Raw genomic sequence first — 19,979 nt, 5'->3', positions numbered from 1 at the left:
GCCATTGCCCTGTCAGCCTGTGCGATCCTAGGACGACCAGAGGAGATGAAGAAAATATTGGGACACATGGGCAGTGGGGGAAGTCCGCTGGCAGAGCAAAGCAAAAAAACCCCAAAAAACCAGTGCTGCTGGTGGAGTGAAATATCCGGACAAACTGTGTCCCGACCAAAGATCGGTCAGGATGTGGGACAACCACCCAAATATCGGGACGGTCCTGATTTTATTGGGATGTCTGGTCACCCTAGACCTGGCCAGGTTCCTGAGATCAGCTCTGGGTGTGGCCTGGCTGGCGGGATTTCTATCGGTTCCCTCCCTGGGCGAGCTTGCTAGGGTTCCCGTAGGGTTCCCGGGGCGAGCTCCCTAGAGTTTCTATCGGATCCCTCCCGGGGCGAGCTCGCTAGGGTTCCCGTAGGGTTCCCTCCCGGGGCGAGCTCACTAGGGTTCCCGGGGCGAGCTCGCTAGGGTTCCCGTAGGGTTCCCTCCCTGGGCGAGCTCGCTAGGGTTTCTATCGGTTCCCTCCCGGGGCGAGCTCACTAGGGTTCCCGTAGGGTTCCTGGGCCAAGCTTGCTAGGGTTTCTATCGGTTCCCTCCCGGGGCGAGCTCGCTAGGGTTCCCGTAGGGTTCCCTCCCGGGGCGAGCTCGCTAGGGTTCCCGTAGGGTCGCTGTCAATAGCGCCCTGTGACAGGTCCCGGGCCTGCCGGAGTCGGACCCCCAGCCGCAGGGGGCGCCCTCGGGAGCGGAGCCAGCTCCGACCGGCGGTGGCGGCGCCTCTTCGCCCCGCTCGCTCCGCCGGCTCCTCGGCGAGCGGCCCAGGAAGTGTCCGGGGCGGGGGCGCTGCTCGGCCTGGCTCCGGCCGCAGGTGGGTGCGCGGCCCCGGCCCGGCCCGGCCCGGCCCGGCAGCTCCTCCCCGCCCCTTCCCCCGCCCCGCCGTGGGCTCCGCTCCTCCTCCCCCGCCCCGCCCCGCTGGCGCCCCGGCCCCTTCTCCTCCCGCCCCGCCGTGGGGCTCCGCTGCGCCCCATTCCCGCCCCGCTGGGGGAGCTTCCCTTCCGGCCCCTCCCCCATCACCCCGCCGTGGGAGCTTCCCTGCGCCCCATTCCGCCCCTGTTCCCCGCCCCGCTGGGGCTCCGCTGCGCCCCATTCCCGCCCCGTTGGGGGAGCTTCCCCACCCCCTTCACCCCGCCTTGGGGGAGCCTCCCTGCGCCCTGTTCCCCGCCCCGCCGTGGGGGCTCCGCTGCGGCCCTCCGCTCCCTCTTTTCCCCGGCCCATCCCGCGGGAGCTCCCCTCCGGGTCCCCGCTCCTTTTTCCTGCCCCAGGGGAGACTCCCCTTCCGTTCCCCCTTTCCCCCGCCCCGCCCCGGGGGATGCTCCCCTCCGGACCCAGCCCTTCTCTCTCTCCGTGGGGGCTCCGCTCCCCCCTCCCCGGAGGAGCTCCCCTCTGCCCCCGTCCCTCCCCCGTCTCCCCGCCCTGCTGTGGGGGGGTTTCCTGCGTCCCCCTTCTCCCCAGGAGCCTCCCCTCCTGCTCTCCCTTCCCCACCCAGGGGGGCTCCCCACCCCCTTCTCCCTGCCCTGCGGGCTCCTCTCCGGTCTCCAATGGGAGGTGTCTGAGCAAGCTCCCCAATTTCTACCCCCAGAGCCCCTTGGCTCCTGCATGAGAAGCCCCCTTCTTCCCCAACAGTGTCTGCTCCTGCCTGCCCCCCCCCCCCCACCTGTGGCCCTACTGGCCCCATCCAAGGAGTGGCTGCTCCTATACCTTTACCTTGGGGGCTGCCTGTCCCTTCTCCACAATAGCTACATGGGCCCAGCCATGCCCCGGGTTCCAGCTAAAGGGGAGCCTGGTTCTCTCAGAATTGCCTTCTGGTTTGTGTTTAAATGGCCTGGATTTCAGGGGCAGTGGCGGCTTCCAGCCTTGTCAAAATGGGTGGAGGGGAGGGGTTGGTCAGGGTAGTTAACTCCCTTCTGCCTAATCATACCTTTTGTTCCTAATATGGATGCATTGCAACACCTTTTACCTCTCTTGACCAGCCTCGGGTGGTACTCAGCCTGCCCCGTTGAGGTCAAAGGCATTGCTGTGCATCTACACCAAGAAGGAGGTTGCTGTTAGTTAATGCTCCCTGACCCATTTTTCTAGTGTAGACAAACTCTTAAAGGTGTGGACACTGTGTATGAAGTCCATGGATTCCTCCCCATACAAATATATAGACTTACTTGTCAAATATCCACTGAAGAATTTCAGCTGGTCTCAGACTGTAAAGTGATTGAGTCACATTGGACAGTCCTTTATTGTGTAGATTGCATGTTTGCAAGGGTGCTGTGGATCAGCCCCACGGGTCTGAATATTTGGTGAAGAGGGGTACTGGCATCCTGCTTCATCAGCAGTTACTTGTTTCCTCTTTCATACTTTGTGTGTGGTTGTCACTGACACCCTATTTATCTCTTTAATATTAGAAGATGATACCGTTGTAATTTTAGTGATTTTATCTTTACTCGTCTGTTAAATAATGTCTGGTAATAATGACCCACAATGTCTGAAGATGCCATATATAGATGTATCCACTTTAATGGTTCCCAGGGATTCTGTTTTAAACAGGTTTGCCTTTGTTGTAATGTCCTATACTTTTAAAGTTATAAATAAATAGGAAATGTATCTCTTCAATGCTTCATGTTTGCATCTGTAAAATGGTGATAGCGATACATTCTTTTTCCGACCCTTCATCTTGTCTATGTAGACTGTAAACTCTTTGCAGTGGGGATTCTTATGACATGTTTGTGAAGCCCTTAGCACAAGGGGGCCCTCATATTGGCAGGGACCTCTATGTGTGCCTGAAATACTAATGATAATTTTTAACTGCAGTGAAAGGACTATGGCATCAGAGCAAACCAAGGATGAGGTGCCTGTTCCTGAGAAATCCACTGCTGGCCAGCTGGTCCCACGAGAATCAGACCCATACAAAGACCTCGACAATTTGCCTGTGAGGTAGGGTGTAGGGGTGTGTGTGTGTGTGTGTGTGTGTGTGTGTGAGGATGCTCACTGATGGTTTGTGTAAAGAGATGCACAAAATCAATCAAATGGTTCCTTTTAATGGCCTCTTACTTCTGCAAAAGCAGCACTGCCCTTAGTGGTAGAAGTCCAAGGTAGTGTTAACTTATTGAACTAGCTTGTTTTGAGACAGCATGTGGAGGGCATTGAGAGTGGGGAAAATTGTAGACCATTTCTCTACTATTCCTCTTTTCCCTGCAGCCCAGTGATGGGAATGGTGTTCTAGCTGTAGGTTCTGAGTGGCAGTTTCTAAAATCCCTACCAGTAAAAAGAATGGAACCGATTGAAGAGTGTGTGATAAATAGAGCAAAGTATATCAGGGAGGGAGTGTGGCCTAATAGTAACTTGGGTCTCCTTCGTCCGAGATTGTGGCTCTGCCGCTGACTTGCCGTGTGGGCTTAGACAAGTTGCTCCTCCTATATCTCAGTTTCCCCAGCTGTAATATGAGAACATTGAATTACCTCACAGGGTGATTATGGGATATACATTTTAAAGCACTTTGAGAGACTTGGGTGAAAGATGCAATCAGAATGCAAAGTATGGATTAGTATCTGTTTTTTTTGAATAGCATAAGTGACCTTTCTATACAAGAAAATGAGAATGATCCCCTATCATTGGAAGCTGCTGATCATAGCCAACCAATAACAAGTGAGAGTACAGGAGATGCTCATTCAGGAGGAGCAGAAAGAGATCCTGGGATATTGCTGACCGATGCATCTCTGCTGGCTGCAGAAAACAAAGGAGAAGAACCTATGCCCAGAGTGATAGGACACTCTGGTGCTGTTTCCAGAGAGACGCAGGCGCGTTCCTCAACTGAAGAGCTGTATCAGTCTGATTCAGAGGGTTCAGACAGTGCGGTGGAAGAAGAGAGAACCTTGCTGCCTGGGGAAAATCTGCAAACAGTTTCTCTGCACTTCCAGGTTGATGTCCATGCAGAACAGCAACGTGCTACCAATAATTGCTCTGAAGGTGAACTGGAAGCTTCACACTTGCAGCAGGCCAGAGGGGATGGGGCTCTGGAGCTGGACAGTAAACCCCTGGAGGTGCCACCAAATGGGGAGAATGGGATTGAAAACATTAGAGTTGTGCAGGACTCAGATCAGGAAGCTTCATCCCAGAAGCCCTCTCAGAACATTGCAGTGCAGGTCAGGTACCAATTTCCTTATGTTCATGAAGCTTGAGTTTTCTCCAGCTTGGTTTTTTTGATTGGTGGGGGGGGGCAGTGTTGGGGGATGGAAGACAGAAGCACTGATTCCCAACTGAGAGCCTGCTGTGTGCACCAGGCAAGCTCTTCTGGTTTTCTGTTTGTTTCGTTTGTTTCAGGCAAGTAAATGCTTAACAGTTCCATAGGGCCTTTTAATCCACCAATTCCTAGTATGTGATGTGGCACAGAGGATCCTGCGGGAACTCTTCCTAGAGACGGGATCCCTTTTAAAGTCCAGTAATTTTCTTAGGTTTGGAACAGTCCTTGTTGTCCTTTGCCAATATGTTCATGCGATATGTACCTCTTGTGGCAGGAAGAACTAAAGCTTCTGTGTCTGTTCTGGATGGTTTCTGATTTCCCTGGTTTGTAGAGGTCATTTTCTAGGCTCCCTGGAAGGGCTCTTTCCTTGGTAGGACGTTACAGATGTCAGCTATTTTGTAGGAGGAAAGGATGTGAGAATGGCAGATAGCATAGCAATGAGTGAGCTGGACTGCAGGCGTTCCCGATACAAAGCAGTACGTGCCTCTGTACCTTGTAAAATCCGTTACAGTGTGTGCGTATTGCCTTTTGTAAACAAAAAAGAGGGTGGGGGAATTATGAGCACCAACTGACCTGAGCACTGACTCTGGTACCAGTCATGTTGCCCAATTGTCTAATGTTGCTTCAAGGCTGATGAATGAAATGGTGTCAGGGCTGGCTCAGGAGACCACTAAAAGTTCCTCTAAAAGTGGGAACTGTCTGTGCATGAAACTATTGTTTGCACCTCCAAAGAGCTCTAACACAAGTAACCGTTTCTACCTGTGCAGACTGACTTCAAGACTGCTGATCTGGAGGTGAACACAGATCAAGATATTGAAAAGAACTTGGTGAGTACTAAAGAACAGCCAGTCTTGTGATTAGAATAGGGGACTACATCTCAAATTCCTGGGTTCCGATCACAGATCTTTTACTGATTCTGTCACTGGGCAAGTTACTCAGGCCTCAGGAGGCCTCCATTCCCTGTTATCAGGGTTTGTGACTCAGTGAAGTCAGTGGGAACTCAGGATCCCAACAGGACCACTGAAAATGAGGCCCTAAATCTTCTCTGTTTACTTACGGGTGAAATGACATTGGGTGTGTCTATACTGCAGTGTAGCTGGGGATTCTGGCTCAAGCCTAGCCCCCTTCTGTCTATGCACCAATCATGCTAACCCAGGGTCCTGGGACCCCATGAGATGGTGGGCCTAAGCCAGGACTCAGGGTTCAAGCCCTGTTGCTTTTCAGTGTAGACATAGCCCCGCTGGACTCATCTTCTGAAAATCTGCCAACAGCATTCCACAGTCCCATGGGCTGACTTTCTTTGTCCCTCTGGACAGTCACGTTTTCCCACAATGCACCATGAACAAAGGGCTAGAATGCTTGGAAATCTGGGATATGCGCGTGATTGAACTTGGGCCTGCATAGTGCAGTATAAACTCTGGAGCCTCAGTTTGCGACCCAGGGTTCAACAGTTCCTCATCTGAGGTTACAAATGAGTGTCGAAACTCAAGCCCTAGATTAACAAACCCAGAGTCTGCTAACTGGAGTTTTTCTAACGCTGGGCTTACACTGCAGCATAGCTATACCCATTGAGGCTTCACTGATGTTGGTAAAGTGCTTTGAGATCCTGTCCAAAGCACACATCATGATGATGTGTTAGTATTTGTATAATTGGGCAGTTTTCTGTGCCACTCGTTCTACATGTGACATACCCAACATGTGAGGCAAGGAGGATCCTGGCAGTTTTTCTTACAATATGATACCTTGGACCTACCTTGATTTCACTTTGGCCGCAAGGCAATTGAAATACCACTGACTTATTTCTTTCCAAATCTCCCTCACCCTTGCTCCTTTTGAGCTCCTTTGCTTCCAAAGCATTTGACAAAACCTTCGTGAATTGTCATAGCACTCGTGTTAGGTTGGGAAACATTAATATAATATCTACATCTGAAAAAATTGCACCCCGGAGACATTAAGTGAGTTTCCAGAAGGTAGTATCTAGAACCCATGAATCTGATTCTTAATCCCCCTGTGCTCTAACCACTAGACATACTGCTCATTTAAATGGCAGCTTTACAGTGCTAGACAAGAAGCTGAGAACTAGCTGATGCCTGCTCCAGTGATACGGGAGTGTATGCCTTTTCTGATCCAAGAGGGCCTGCACTCTTTGACGGGGAACCATACTAACCATGGCTCTTCACAGCCTGCATCTTGCCTTCTCCTGAGCTTTTTATACCCTACTGGGATGACTTGCTCTCCTCTGATTGCATCAGCACTTTGTGCTGCATGACAGGTCTGTCTGCATCATTCTCTTTGATGCAGTAGGAGAGAGGAAACAATTACCTACACTTTTTTGTCCATTACAGGGCAAAATGATGTCTGAAAGGGCCTTGTTGAAGGAACGTTACCAGGAAGTGCTAGACAAACAGAGGCAGGTGGAGAATCAACTCCAGGTGCAGCTCAAGCAGCTCCAGCAACGAAGGGAAGAAGAGATGAAGAATCACCAGGTATCAAATGAAGCACTTTTTCTCTCAACATCCAGCCTGCCCAACACCATTCACGATTGTACTGCTAAACTGGGGTAATCCAATGCCAAGCTGCAGGGCACAAGATGATGCTTGGAGAGGTCAGGAAGGGATTTCTCTTATGGGGAACATAGCACAACTTGCCAAGTGTGTTATGTGGGGATTCTTCTAAGAGTCAGATATTGGTCACGGCGAGAGTCAGGGCAAAGGACTTGTTTAGATGTCTATTTTTCCGAATCTTTAATCATGTGGACTACATCTAAATAAACAGCATCTCGTGGACCGGTCCCTTCATGTTCATGATCGCCTAGCATCCCCATGACAACAGCAGCAGTAGCACTAGGGAAGCATTTCTTGTATGAATCATAGGAGCTGGGAACAAGGAGAGTTAGCACTGTGTGACAGGTCAGCTCTGTCCCGCAGCTTGAGAGCCATTGGATTAGACCAGTGGTTCTCAGCCTCCTCTTCCATACTGTGACCCCTTGTCAGAACAGAAAAAAGCTTCAGCACATTCTCTTATCTAGATTTAAAGAAAGGGAGGAAGGTTATTAACCCGACACCTGTTTTGGACCACCCACTCCTCCCCGCATGAGAACCTGCGACGTAGACCACTCATCTGTCTTGTGCAGCAGATTCTAGTTTCCTGTTCATAATCCTCAGCCCATCACCTTGCATGACTGATCTAACATTTATCTTTTAAAACCCTTTTGTGGCATGTGTAATTATCCACACAATTAATTGCACCAAGTTCAGAATTTAAAAAAACAATCTTGTGGTGAGCTTACGTTCTTTATTTGCTTGGTGCTGGCTATGCTCTAGGAGATCCTGAAGGCCATTCAGGATGTGACGATCAAACGAGAAGAGACCAAGAAGAAGATGGAGAAAGAGAAGAAAGAATTCTTGCAAAAGGAGCAGGATCTGAAAGCCGAAATCGAGAAGCTCTGCGAGAAAGGCAGAAGGTATTCCTGTGGGAGAGCAAGGGTTTATTGAAATAAAACAGTGTGTGATTGAACCCTAGGGCACCTCTGGTTAGTCTGATGCACTAGATGGAGAGTGCATCACCATGCGCCCTTTCTGGACTGTCAAAGATATCTCTAGCAGTGTGTGTTTTAATATATATGGGGAGGTCTGTTCAGGTTTTAAGCAACTCGGTCTGTAGTTGATCTAAGTATACAGAGGCTCCCCAAAATGAATGTATTTCAAAGAGACAATGTTGAGGTTGTTGGCTGACTGATCTTGACAAAGGAGACATACAGCTGAAGCCCTGAGTACTTGGGGTCACTCAGTCCTTTAGTGCTTTGCCATCTTGGTGTTGTGGCCCAATTTCAGTTTGACTGATCACTCCCTGTCTACCCAGAATTACCCCTGTGGATGGTTTGCTCAGATGCTACATGGATGGTGCCCTACAGATAGCTAACAGTATTGGGTGGCCGAGTTGTTCCTTGCTGCTTACCCTGAGCTGCTGAGGAGGGTTGAGTTGGGATCCACTGTAAAAACAGCTGCTGTTCTTCTCTAGGGCCAGATGCTGCTTGCCTTCCTCATGCAAACTGCCTCACTGGTTCCAATGGGACTGTTACATGGATAAAGTGAGCAGAATTTGGCTCATACTTTGTAAAGTACTTTGGGTTCCTTTTGGGAGAAGGGAGGGGATGATCTTACACTTTGGGAGAGAGTTTATCATCTACTGTCCCATGCTGTAGGTCTTACTTTTGTAGCCTGATTTGGGGAGGGTTAGTAGGGACCGTGGAATTTATCCACTTAATTTAGTTTGATTTAATAATTAATTTTCTAATTAATTAGTAATGTTAGTAATAATTGATAGATATTAATAATATGGGTATGGCTCGCCAATATGTGTGATCAGAAGATAAAGTTCGTCTTGAATCAGGCTTCACAGAATTTATACAAGGAGATTGGGGTATGTGGCAGAAAAACTATTCCTGAGACAGAATTAGTCAAACAAGACCTTTTATTTAAAATCAATGAAACAAGAAGTAAATGTAAAATGTTAAAAGCAGTATGAGATTACAAAGTTACAAATATCACAGTTCTTAATGCACTTTGCAACAGTAGTACTAGAGTGAATTTCACACCTTTGCTAGAGGAAGTTACAAAGGACCTGGCTATGAGTTAAACCCTTCTTAGTATAGATGCTTTAGAGTAAAACAGAAATAAGTTCATACTTACAGCTGTGAAAAGAAATACCATCAGTAGTTGACAGCCTTCAAAGGGGAGACGGGGTGAGACGATGGGAAATAGCTGGATGTATCGTCTGCCCTAATGGAGGATTACCACCCTTTTTATAGGGAGAAATCCTTCCTCCTATGCCCAAATTTGTCTTTCCCCCATGGAAAGGTAAGGGTACCTGTTTTCATAGGTTGACCTTTTATGTGCATATGGATGACAACTATCTACGTATCTTGTGGTATACTTGTTAGATTTTGTGGGCAGAAATACCCTCCTTTTGCACCTAACTAGGTGAAAGGTTAGCAGATATTCAAAAAGTCCCTAGACAATTTGCGTAGGTTTGTCTCCTATTATTACTTTTCTGAGTAAGGGTCTTAAAGGTTGCTTTCAGCATCACAGAGGAAATAGGCCAGGATGTCTGGCATAGAAGCTTCTAGGTATCTTGCATTACAGCTTATTGCAAATTCTATTAATCTATGCAGCCTACACACTTTTATCAAAAAGACATTTTATACAGATCAACAAATTAATCCTCAGGGCTACACTTTGAAGAGCACAGTGATTGCATTTTTCTAAACAGTCCTTCTAAAACTACCTTAATAATAATAATCCAAGTACCAAATCCATTTACTGTGTGTCCCTCTGCAAATAAACTGGTGCTTGGACAGTGGCTTTCTTTGCACAATTTCATGATATAGCGAAGATTATGCTCCCCTGAAAGCATCACTGGCATCCTTACAAAAATACTTGTGGTTGATTTCTGAAAGTAGATTACTGTATCGAGCTCCTGACTTTGATGTGCTCTTAGTCCTGAGCCCCCTACAGCAATAGGTGAAAGGCTACACACTTGCAGTAAGTGACTTGATCTGTCCTTTCTCCCTTTTGCAGGTTACTGAAAGAACAGGAGGAGAAGGAAAATAAAATTGTTTCTCTAATCGCAGAGCAGTCTGATGAAAAGTAGGACTCTGTTTCTATAAAATCCGTTCTGTGGAGTGCTCTCCTTCCATTCCCTTCCCCTTAATTAATTGGAAACATTAAATCACACACAATAGCTCCAAAGTGAGACTTGCGTCACCTTTTTCCCCATGGGTGAATGTGATGCTCCAAGTGAGAGGCTGATAATGCGGACTAGAGGCACGTGGGGTAGGGTGCATGTTTTTTATCTCCTCCCCAGCTCTGCCAATACCCATCAGTTCCTACCTGTTGTGCACAGGCTTATCATGAGCAGAGACTGCCAAGTGCTTCATTGGTGTGGATGAGAATTAGGCCACACACTTTGTCACCTCTACCTGTAACTGAACTTGTGCTTGCAGAGGTCAGACTAGTCCATTTATCCCATTGTGCTATCATATACTTTTGCCCTAATGCTGTTTTTAACTTTAGAGTATTTATGTTCTGGGGAGAGACAGGTTCAAGCTTCAAAGTTCTGATCCAGAGCCAAACTTGAGTGCTCAGATAATAGTGATGGGCAGTAATATAAGACCCTAAAAACAGAACTTCTTCAGAGTTTGGGCTGTTTGGATCAGGGGTTTTGATTCATCTGGAAGGGACCTCAAGAGGCCATTAGTCCAGCTTCCTGCACTGAGGGCAGGACCAATAAACCTAGACCTCCCGGACAGCCTGTTCTTAAAAACCTCCAATGATGGGAATTCCTCAACCTCCATTGAAAGCCCCTTCCAGAGCCTAACTATCCTTATAGTTAGAAAGTTTTTCCTAATCTAACCTATATCTCCCCTGGCTGCAGATTAAGCCCGTTACTTCTTGTTTTACCTTCAGTGGACATGGAGAAGCACTGATCACAGTCCTCTTTATAACCGCCCTTAATGTGTTTGAAGACTGTTCCCGGGTCATCCTTTCTCATGACTAAACATGACCAGTTTTTTTTAACCTTTCCTCATCGGTCAAGTTTTCTAAGACTTTTATTGTTGTTGTTGCTCTCCCCTGGACTTTCTCCAGCTTATCCACTTCTTTCTTGAAGTGTGGCACCCAGAACTGGAGACAGTTCTGCAGCTGAGGCCTCACCAGTGCTGAGTACAGTGGGACAGTTACCGCCTATGTTTTTCATACGACAGTCCTGTTAATACACCCCACAGTGATCTTAGCCTTTTTCACAACTGCAGCTCACTGATGACTTGTATTCAATTTGTGATCCACTAGAACCCCCACATCACTTTAAGGTCTCTTTCTAGTTCAGACATGAATTTTTTTGCCAGACTTGGACACCATCTTGGCAAGGGGTAACCTTCAGCATTGTTAGGCGACCCGCCCCACACACAGAGACAAAGAGAAGGAGAGCGGACCATTCATTACTACCGTTTTTGAACCCCGTCTTAGAAGGTGTAACTTTGAGCAACGAAAGTTTACAGGGATCTCCATGGCTGATTCAGTGGTGCCCATTTCAGAGTAAGATGTTCAATGTCCTGCTGTGAAATGACTGGTCACTTGTACATACTGACCCAGCTTGGTCTTGAGATCTATGGCCTCTACATGTCTGATGAAGGTCATTGCTGCCATAGTCTGCAAACTGGGTGCAATCCTTGGGCTTAAGGCAACCAAAGAATGCGCTGGCAGCTTACCAAATAGTTTGGCCACTCTGCAGTCCCAGGTGGCCAGTCAACATGCCTGTTTAGGCACTAGTGTGATGTGTTCTGCTTTTGCTTCTAGGGAGGTATGGGAGATGGAACTAGATAAGCTGAAGAACCAGCACAATGATATCAATAGGAACATCCTGGAGGAAACAGAAAGGGCTTGGAAAGCAGAGGTTGGTATAAGGGGCCTTACTGCAGGGCATGGTTGCAAGTCACGGATTGATGCAGAACAGTGCATAGTCTAGTAGTTCTCAACTGATTTACCATTGTGGGCCACATCCACACAATAGATAAACTACTTGTATGGCCCTGAGAAGTCACATGGGCCGCAGCTGTGTGCTGACTGGCCCACAAGTGGGCCGTGGATTGAGAACCACTGGCCTAGAGTTAATAATCGTGGCAGGCTGAGAATGGCACGGTGCATGTGTCTTCCCTGCAAAATGGGTGAAAGGAACAGTGGAGTGTTGGGCTCTTTGGATGGGTCTTGCTCTTCGCAGAGAGCAAGAAAAATTACTGAACTGTGATCTGCTGATGGATGTTTGTCAGGATTGGGGCCCTATTGTGCTAAGCACTGTGCAAAGTGACAAGCTCAACCTGGGAGGATGAGCAACATGGCCTGCAGGAAATAATCAAGTACATGCTCTCAATGTCTGTGGTCTCTCTCCATTAGATATTGTCCTTGGAGAGCCGGAAGGAGCTGCTGGTTCTGAAACTAGAAGAAGCCGAAAAAGAGGCGGAGCTACACCTCACCTACCTCAAGTGAGTTCTGTATTGGCCAATAGGGAGCGAAGTAAACACGTTTACTCCTATTCACCCCCTCCTAAAACCCCAACTAGTCTGTGCTTGAATGTGAGAGACTTTGCTACAACCAAGTTAGGGTTTCCTGCCCTGAGGGCCTCAAAGCACTAGATGGTGGAGTTCCAGTTTTCCATGTGTTTTCCTTAATCTTTAGCTACTGCATATCCTTTCCTCTTGTCTGCTGAGCATCTGTCATGCACCAAATCTATTGAGGTTTGTGTGCTGTAGTTTTCTTCACCAGCATCCAGGAGATGCACATCTTGTGTACTAACTCCCACGCTGCACCATCTGAAGGTCTGCTCTCTTTGAGCAGAGAGTGGATTATCGTTGCAATGGAGGGACAAGGAAGAGGGGCAGGGTTGTGTAAATAGGTGTCTCTGTTGTTCTGCTTGTAGCTGTTCCCATTTTGCTACCAAAAACCACGGGCTCAAACCCTCTTTTCCCTTTTAATTCTCGTTGTCTCCGCATAGGTCAGCGCCACCCACGCTGGAGACCATACGACCCAAGCAGGAGTGGGAAATGAGGCTGAACAGGATACGAATGACCAAAGAAAGTGTCCGGGTAGGGTTTCTGCTGGGCATCAAGCAATCCCTAAAAATACTTAGGAGGCAGGAATGGGAGCATGAAAAAAATTTAAGTACTTGATTGGGTTCTCTCCTCCCCCCCCTCCGCCCCCTTCACTGATTCTGCAAGTCTTGTCAGGTGTTCTCAAGTAAGCCCTTAAATGATCATTAGATTAAACTATTCGGGACTCCCACTGTCCCTGTTCTGTGTCTCCTACAGCTCCAACCACATTGCCAACACTTACCGCTTAAACTGATGATAGGAATAACTGCAGAACTCTGTCAATGAGCATGAAAACGGACACTCCCAAATGGCCGGGTGTTAATGACCTTGACAAGGCCGTGCCTCAGATGTGGTCTCAAACCATAGAATCATGGGGTTAGAAGGGACCCCAAGGGTCATCTAGTCTAATGTGCAGGATTTGTTGTGTCTAAACCATTGAAGGCAGATGGCTCCAGCCGCCTCTTGAAAACCTCCAGTCAAGGAGCTTCCAAAAGCGCCCTAGGCAGTTTGTTCCATTGTCCTACAGTTCTTACAGTTGGGAAGTTTTTCCTGAGATTCAGTCTAAATCTATTATTCTGTAGTTTGAACCCATATGCTGGAGGGTGGGGACAGGATACAGAGGGACCTAGACAAATGAGGATTGGGCCAAAAGAAACCTGATGAGGTTCAACAAGGACAAGTGCAGAGTCTTGCACTTAGGACGGAAGAATCCCATTCATGGTTACAGACTAGGGACCGAGAGGCTAGGCAGCAGTTCTGCAGAAAAGGACCTAGGGGTTACAGTGGACGAGAAGCTGGATATGAGTCAACAGTGTGCCCTTGTTGCCAAGAAGGCTAACGGCATTTTGGGCTGTATAAGTAGGGGCATTGCCAGCAGATCGAGGGATGTGATCATTCCCCTTTATTCCACATTAGTGGGGCCTTATCTGGAGTACTGTGTCCAGTTTTGGGCCCCACAGTACAAGAAGGATGTGGAGAAATTGGAACAAGTCCAGCGGAGGGCAACAAAAATGATTAGGAACCTAGAGCACATGACTTATGCGGAGAGGCTGAGGGAACTGGGATTGTTTAGTCTGCAAAAGAGAAGAATGACGGGGGGATTTGATAGCTGCTTTCAACTACCTGAAAGGGGGGTTCCAAAGAGGATGGATCTAGACTGTTCTCAGTGGTAGCAGATGACAGAACAAGGAGTAATGGTCTCAAGTTGCAGTGGGGGAGGTTTAGGTTGTATATTAGGAAAAACTTTTTCACTAGGAGGGTGGTGAAGCACTGGAATGGGTTACCTAGGGAGGTGGTGAAATCTCCTTCCGTAGAGGTTTTTAGGGCCTGGCTTGACAAAGCCCTGGCTGGGATGATTTAGTTGGGGGTTGGTCCTGCTTTGAGCAGGGGGTTGGACTAGATGACCTCCTGAGGTCTCTTCCAACCCTGAGATTCTATGATTCACTGAATTAGAGGACAGCTGAATTAGAGGAAAACTTTCAGATAAATTCAGAATGCTGCTCTGACAAATAGAAATTGTGACCTAGGGTGTATAAATCAGTTTTTGGGTTCTTGTTGCCTTCATGGCTGGCTGTATACCCAGACCCCATCTCTGTATTTGTCTGTGGCGTTCAGTTGCTCTATTGTTAATACATGCTCTCATGTAAATATTCTAACAAATACAAGGAGGCTGTTCTAACACACACCTATGATCTTACTTGCAATGAAATCTCACCCGAACATAGGGCTTTTGAAGATGTTTGGTCAGCCAGGGGCTTTGCTAATGTGAGGCTGAAGGTCATTGCCTTGTGATGTTCTGAAGAAACTTAGCTTCTCTTTGTAATAAAGTCTCAGATTTGGTCTGATGTTATTGTGGCAATAGCTTGGCCATTCGTTAGAATATATCTGTTCCTCACACCAATAGCTGCACTACTTTCTATAGCAATGCAGTTGTACAATGATCTGTGCCCTGTCCGGCCATTCTGTGGTGGGCATGCAATCACTAAGGGAAATAAATGAGCACTGTAAAAGATAAACTTGATTAGACAGGAAATGCTAATTATGGGCATGTCCGGAGCGGTCAGGACTTAGGAATTAAAAACAAAATGTAAGCAAGACAAACTCAGGCAGGGCCGAGGATCTGGCTGATATCTAACCTCAATAAAACGCTCTCCAGTACCTCATCGGCTTCTCCCCAGGAGGCTTTTAGGCTTGGTTTCTCTTTTCTTCCTAAATAACATTCTATAGTAAAGCTATTTGGTCCTGGACTTGACTCATCTTGTGTTGTGTGTATGGGATTCACTTGAATGGGTGTCTGAGATTGCATTTCAAAGTGTGTACATCACTCTTTCCTTTGGTTTGTGAGCCGTACTCCAGGGATACGGTCCTCTACAGAAATGCAGTGACCCCAGATTACCCCTCAGCACTGACTATGGATAGCTACGCCCAGTTTGCCTGTGCCAGTGTCTGGAGTTCCAGTATGTGCACATGCCCCACAGGGCAGCGGGAACTGGGGCTAGGCCTTTGCATAAGCGATAATTCCTTTGCCTCCCCCATACGATCCAGTCCAGCAGAACTGTAGCTCTGTTAGGGTGCAGAATCAGCCAGCTGGTGCTTGATGTTAGGGCCCTTCACCTCGGCAGCCACGGCACGCCGCATGCCAGGAGTGAGCGAGACTCTGGGACTGATAGGGGTTGGTAACACCCCCCCCCCCCCCACACACACACTTTTGTATATATTTTTCTTCATTCTTTCTCTTAGGACCAGTTCAATGGTCACATTCAGCTGGTGAGGAATGGAGCAAAGCTGAGCAGCCTGCCACAGATCCCAACCCCGACCCTGCCACCACCCCCGTCAGAGGTGAGTGTCACTCCCCAGATCCTGGCCCAGATGCTCCGTGTGAAGAGTTCCTGGTCGCTCGTGTGTGGGGCTTTTCTAAGGCTAGCAGAGAGCCTCGCTGCTGACCCCAGCAGACAGCTGCCTGTCTTGGGCAGACTGGAGGTGCAGGCTGGTCACAAACCCTGGCTTAGGTAGTGGTCTGGCATGTGCGTGTGTTCATGGTATTAGCCAGCTGCCTGCTCAGAAGTGACAGGGCATCCCTGGTGACAGCATGGCAGCTGCACTCATCGGCTGGCTGGGAGATGTAACTGGGGATCTGTGAGGTGTGGGTTCCTTCCCACCCCCCAGGTTTTCATTTCTATAGTCTGGGTGGAAGGAGTTCCTGGCTGACTGACTTCCAACGGGCCTGTTCTAACCGGTATTCTTTCTCTCTCTCTCTCTCAGACAGAGTTCATGATGCCGGCATTTCAGCCCAATCCATCCCTTACCCCCAGGCTCCCGTTCCCCATTGGGCCGGTCCCAGTTCCCATGGTCATGCCCAGTGCTGATCCTCGGGCACTCTCTTTTCCGCTCCTTAACCCTGTCATCTCCAGGCCTAATCAGCCCTCACCCCCTCTGCCTGCTTCCCAAGGGAGGAACAGCCCTGTATTGGCATCTCTTGTCAGCACCCACAGCCCTCACATGACATCTGCTGCCTCTATCCCGCCTCCGCCAGGGCTCGGAGGAGTCAAGGGTGCTCATGAGTTTCACAGGCCACAGCCAGTCGATAAGCTGGAAAAGATCCTGGAGAAGCTCTTGGCTCGATTTCCCCAGTGTAACAAGTGAGTGTCCCTGTCTGGGGTGGGGCCCTACATGTGGGGTAGCAACCGAGATGTGAGAAGAGGCTGGACTTGAGTCTCTGAAAATATGTAGCCAGCAGTGCTATCGGAGAGGCCCCAGGGTGTGTCTGGAGAGTGGAGCGAGCCCTGAGTATGCGGTGCTACCACGGTTCCAGGAGTAGGGCCAAGCAGTGCACGGAGCGTTCCCAGCGAATAGCCTTGGGTCCTTCAGTAGCATCCGTCAGCTCAGCAGACATAGCAGTACCTCACTCTCTGTGCTTCAGCTTTCCGTCTGCATAACGGAGAAGCCTCTGCCTCAGTCGGCTTGGGACTGACTGTGGTACCTGTTGGGAAGTGCACTGAAGCCAGCGAATGACACGTGCTCCAGGGCTTCGCGGTGCTGGCTAAGGCCCTTCTGGAAGGGGCTCAGATACTGTGGTGGGACCCGGATTAAAAGCACACAGGAGTGTTGCATTGCTGTGCTCTAACAGCAAGGATGGCTGCTGCTGTTTGCCCTCGCCGCAGGGCTCTTGGGGTGGACATGGATTTTCTGGGTTCACTGGCGGCACTAGACTCGCCTCACCCTAAGAGATCCCAGTATTTCCAGTGCAATGAGAGCATGGTCCCAGGGTAGGGCGCTAGCCGTGACACACTCCCTGTGCGACCTTGGGCAGATCACTTGATCTCTGTGCCTCAGCACCCCACCTGTAACATGGGGTGATAGTACTGCCCTGCCTCCCAGGCGTTCCCTGGGGATCCATGCATGAAAGGTGGTGAAGTGCATGGATACCACAGTACTGGAGCCATATGTAGGCTGATGGTGCCCTGTTGTCCAGGTGCTGCAGCCATTCTTTGGAGGAGAGGATGGCAAGTAACGGTACCTGTGACTGACCTCAGTGTGCGGTTGGGGAAAGGCCACGGCTGACTCCAACCTGTGGCAGCATCTCGGGTCCCTTGCTAGAAGGGGCGCAGGTTGCCGTGGTGAAACAGACCTTCCAGCTGACTGGCACCTGGGACCAGAACTGGTGCCCCAGGTGCTCCTGACCCGCTCGCTGTCTCCTCAGGGCCCAGCTGACGAACATACTGCAGCAGATCAAGACAGCGAGGAGAACCATGGCAGGGCTGACCATGGAAGAGCTGAATCAGCTGGTAGCAGCAAAGCTGGCCGAGCATCAGGGTGCAGCCGTGGGTGCTCAGGTGGGTCAGCTGCATGAGTAGTGTCGGGGGCCGAGCGGTGAGGGGAGCATTCAGCTCCTGGACAAGGCAGTCCCGCAGCAGTTGGTTGGAGGTCATCAGAGGAAGGCTGGGCAGGAGTGAACTATAGCGTGGTTCTGGTCTATGCTGCTGTACAGGGCCGTTCGCTAGGAAACAAATGGCATCCACAGAGGCAAAGCCGGAGCTCCCAGCTTTCCATCCTGGGCAAGAAGGCGATAGTCAGAGTCCAACAGGTCCCCTCCCTGCTGGTCTCCATCACCCCCGTAAATACCCTGGGGTGACTTCAGCGCTCCCTCTAAAACATGCCTAATACCTTTTATCATCTTTGCTAACAGCCACTTGGCCGAATCAGGGCCCCCATGTTTCCTGCTCCTCTGCCCCAGATCAGCACCCCTATGTTCCTGCCACCGGCTCAGGTGTCTTACCCAGGGACACCATCACATGTAAGATGTTCTTAGTTACCTGGGAGTTCCTGCATGTTCCCCAGCACGGCTTGCAGGGGGCTGGGTGCACCTTGGCAATGTGCCCCACAGGCTGGGAGGTACCCACCGTGCAGGCTCTGGGCTCTCACCTTAGACTGGTGAGGTGGGAGGGAAGGGCTGGGGCACAGGCACCTCGCCATCTGCTGGCCATGAGCACTCGGCACAAGGGAAAGTACGTTCCCCTCAGGGCAATGGTGAGGGCCTGAGGGGAACGTACTGGAGTGGGGGGAGCTGGCGTACCGGAGTGCCTGGGATAGGCAAGCATGCGACACTGATGTGGGGTGGGAGAGAGCCCAATCGCGGTATGGACAAGCTGCGCCCTGGGGGAGAAGGTCTGATCAGTGCCACGTAGCTGGTACGCTTCCCTGTCCCCAGGGTTTCCCCACATAAATATTCAGTGCTGGCAGTGCCCCCCTCTGTACCTTCTTAGTGGGGATGGGGGCAGGAGGCACGAGTGTCTAGCGGGATGTGGACCCTGGGGGATGCAGGACGCTTAGAGCTGGGTCTGGTGACCGGACTTCTGTGACTCTCATTTCTGTGTGCACGCTTGCTGCTGTGACCCAGGCCCCTGCTACCTGTAAGCTGTGTCTAATGTGCCAGAAACTCGTGCAGCCCAGCGAGCTCCACCCGATGGCCTGTTCTCACGTGCTCCACAAGGAGGTAAGTGTGGCCTGGGACACCGTCCTCCCGCCACTCAGCAGGGGCCAGCTGCTTGGCCAGGAAACGCTCTTACGTGGCTTGTGCAGTTCTGGGTGCTGAGCCTCGCCCCGGGCTGGGGAGCCTACGTAGCTGGTGGGAAACGCAGAGCAAGGGACAGGAGTCCCCTGGGAAATGAGGCTCCTAACGGAAAGAACAATTCCCCCTGGGGCAGGTGAAATTAGTGAGCCAACCTTTCCATGTCCTCGCCCCAGGCTGGGAGGTTTCCCTTCTTTAGATGGCTGTTTAGTTGCAGTTTCTAAGAATGCACAGTCCTGATTCCTACTCTAAATGCTGCTCTCTGGCCCTCTCCGTGTTTGGAGGGTTAGACCCCAACCGTGTTCCGCTCTGGTGTGGGTCCGGGCCAGTCGCTGAGTTGGCCCCCATCGAGCGTGCATCGCTTTGGGAGCTGTGAATTGATAACTGGGGGGAGGAGAGGCTGACCCTAGTGCCCGTACAGGAGCCATCTCAGCCATGGTTCACTAGGGTGAAATGCAGGGGAGAAAGCCCAGTTGTCTGCCCTTTGTGGCTATGGAGGAAACAGGAAGGCATCTAGAGCAAGAATAGCTGCTTTCTGCGTTAGGAGAACCTAGTGATCCTGCCATGTTAAAAAGCTCCCAGCTGTGGACTTGGTCCCCAAGATGCAGAAATCTTAATGGTGCACTCTGGAGCGGAACATCCTTTGGAGATAGCGCCGCGAACCAGCCGGAGCCTGGTAGAAGCTCTGTCTAGCACACCACCTTCGCATTGGGCTGGTGGCTCCTTATTGACTCTCTCTTTTTCAGTGCATCAAATTCTGGGCCCAAACCAACACAAATGACACTTGCCCCTTTTGTCCAAGTCCTAAATGACAGCCACTCAAACAAAGCATCTGTGTTGGAGACGTCGCTGTGAATAGGCAGGATCGGTTCTGAGATTTCTACAGTTATATATTTATACAACCATGTATACACATGTACATTTTTATTATATAGGTAATGTGTGTATAGAAAGTCTGTATACATACGAATTCGTAAATAAAAGTATGT

The 19,979-nt window shown here is 49.8% G+C and overlaps 1 protein-coding gene across 3 annotated transcripts; it reads left to right on the top strand.

Moving 5' to 3' along the window:
• The first annotated feature begins 632 nt into the window (after positions 1-632).
• On the top strand, positions 633-19,941 carry RNF214 (ring finger protein 214). 3 transcript variants are annotated; one of them, XM_039496272.1, is made up of 16 exons: positions 633-859; positions 2,851-2,973; positions 3,605-4,181; positions 5,047-5,106; positions 6,625-6,765; positions 7,603-7,742; positions 9,859-9,927; positions 11,635-11,731; positions 12,229-12,317; positions 12,827-12,917; positions 15,663-15,761; positions 16,185-16,561; positions 17,623-17,755; positions 18,109-18,216; positions 18,820-18,915; positions 19,737-19,940. In XM_039496272.1, exons 2-16 carry the CDS (start codon positions 2,861-2,863, stop codon positions 19,800-19,802), a joined length of 2,256 nt encoding a protein of 751 aa, XP_039352206.1. In that variant the 5' UTR covers positions 633-859; positions 2,851-2,860; the 3' UTR covers positions 19,803-19,940. The 3 variants fall into 3 exon arrangements, with proteins under 3 accessions (XP_039352206.1, XP_039352205.1, XP_039352204.1); XM_039496270.1 differs by lacking the exon at positions 633-859 and adding an exon at positions 1,734-1,856; XM_039496271.1 differs by lacking the exons at positions 633-859; positions 18,109-18,216 and adding an exon at positions 1,732-1,856 and having other exon boundaries at positions 19,737-19,941.
• Positions 19,942-19,979: the final 38 nt, after the last annotated feature.

This window comes from Mauremys reevesii, linkage group 12, assembly GCF_016161935.1.
Source record: "Mauremys reevesii isolate NIE-2019 linkage group 12, ASM1616193v1, whole genome shotgun sequence".
NCBI lineage: Eukaryota > Metazoa > Chordata > Testudines > Geoemydidae > Mauremys > Mauremys reevesii.
This window is presented reverse-complemented; position numbering and strand designations above follow the sequence as displayed.

Coding starts and splice junctions, on each gene's coding strand:
- RNF214 (XM_039496270.1), top strand. CDS start 1,792: ATGGGCCCAGCCATGCCCCGGGTTCCAGCTAAAGGGGAGCCTGGTTCT. Junction 6,766..7,602: donor AAGAGATGAAGAATCACCAG/GTATCAAATGAA, acceptor GCTATGCTCTAG/GAGATCCTGAAGGCCATTCA. Junction 12,918..15,662: donor TGACCAAAGAAAGTGTCCGG/GTAGGGTTTCTG, acceptor TCTTTCTCTTAG/GACCAGTTCAATGGTCACAT.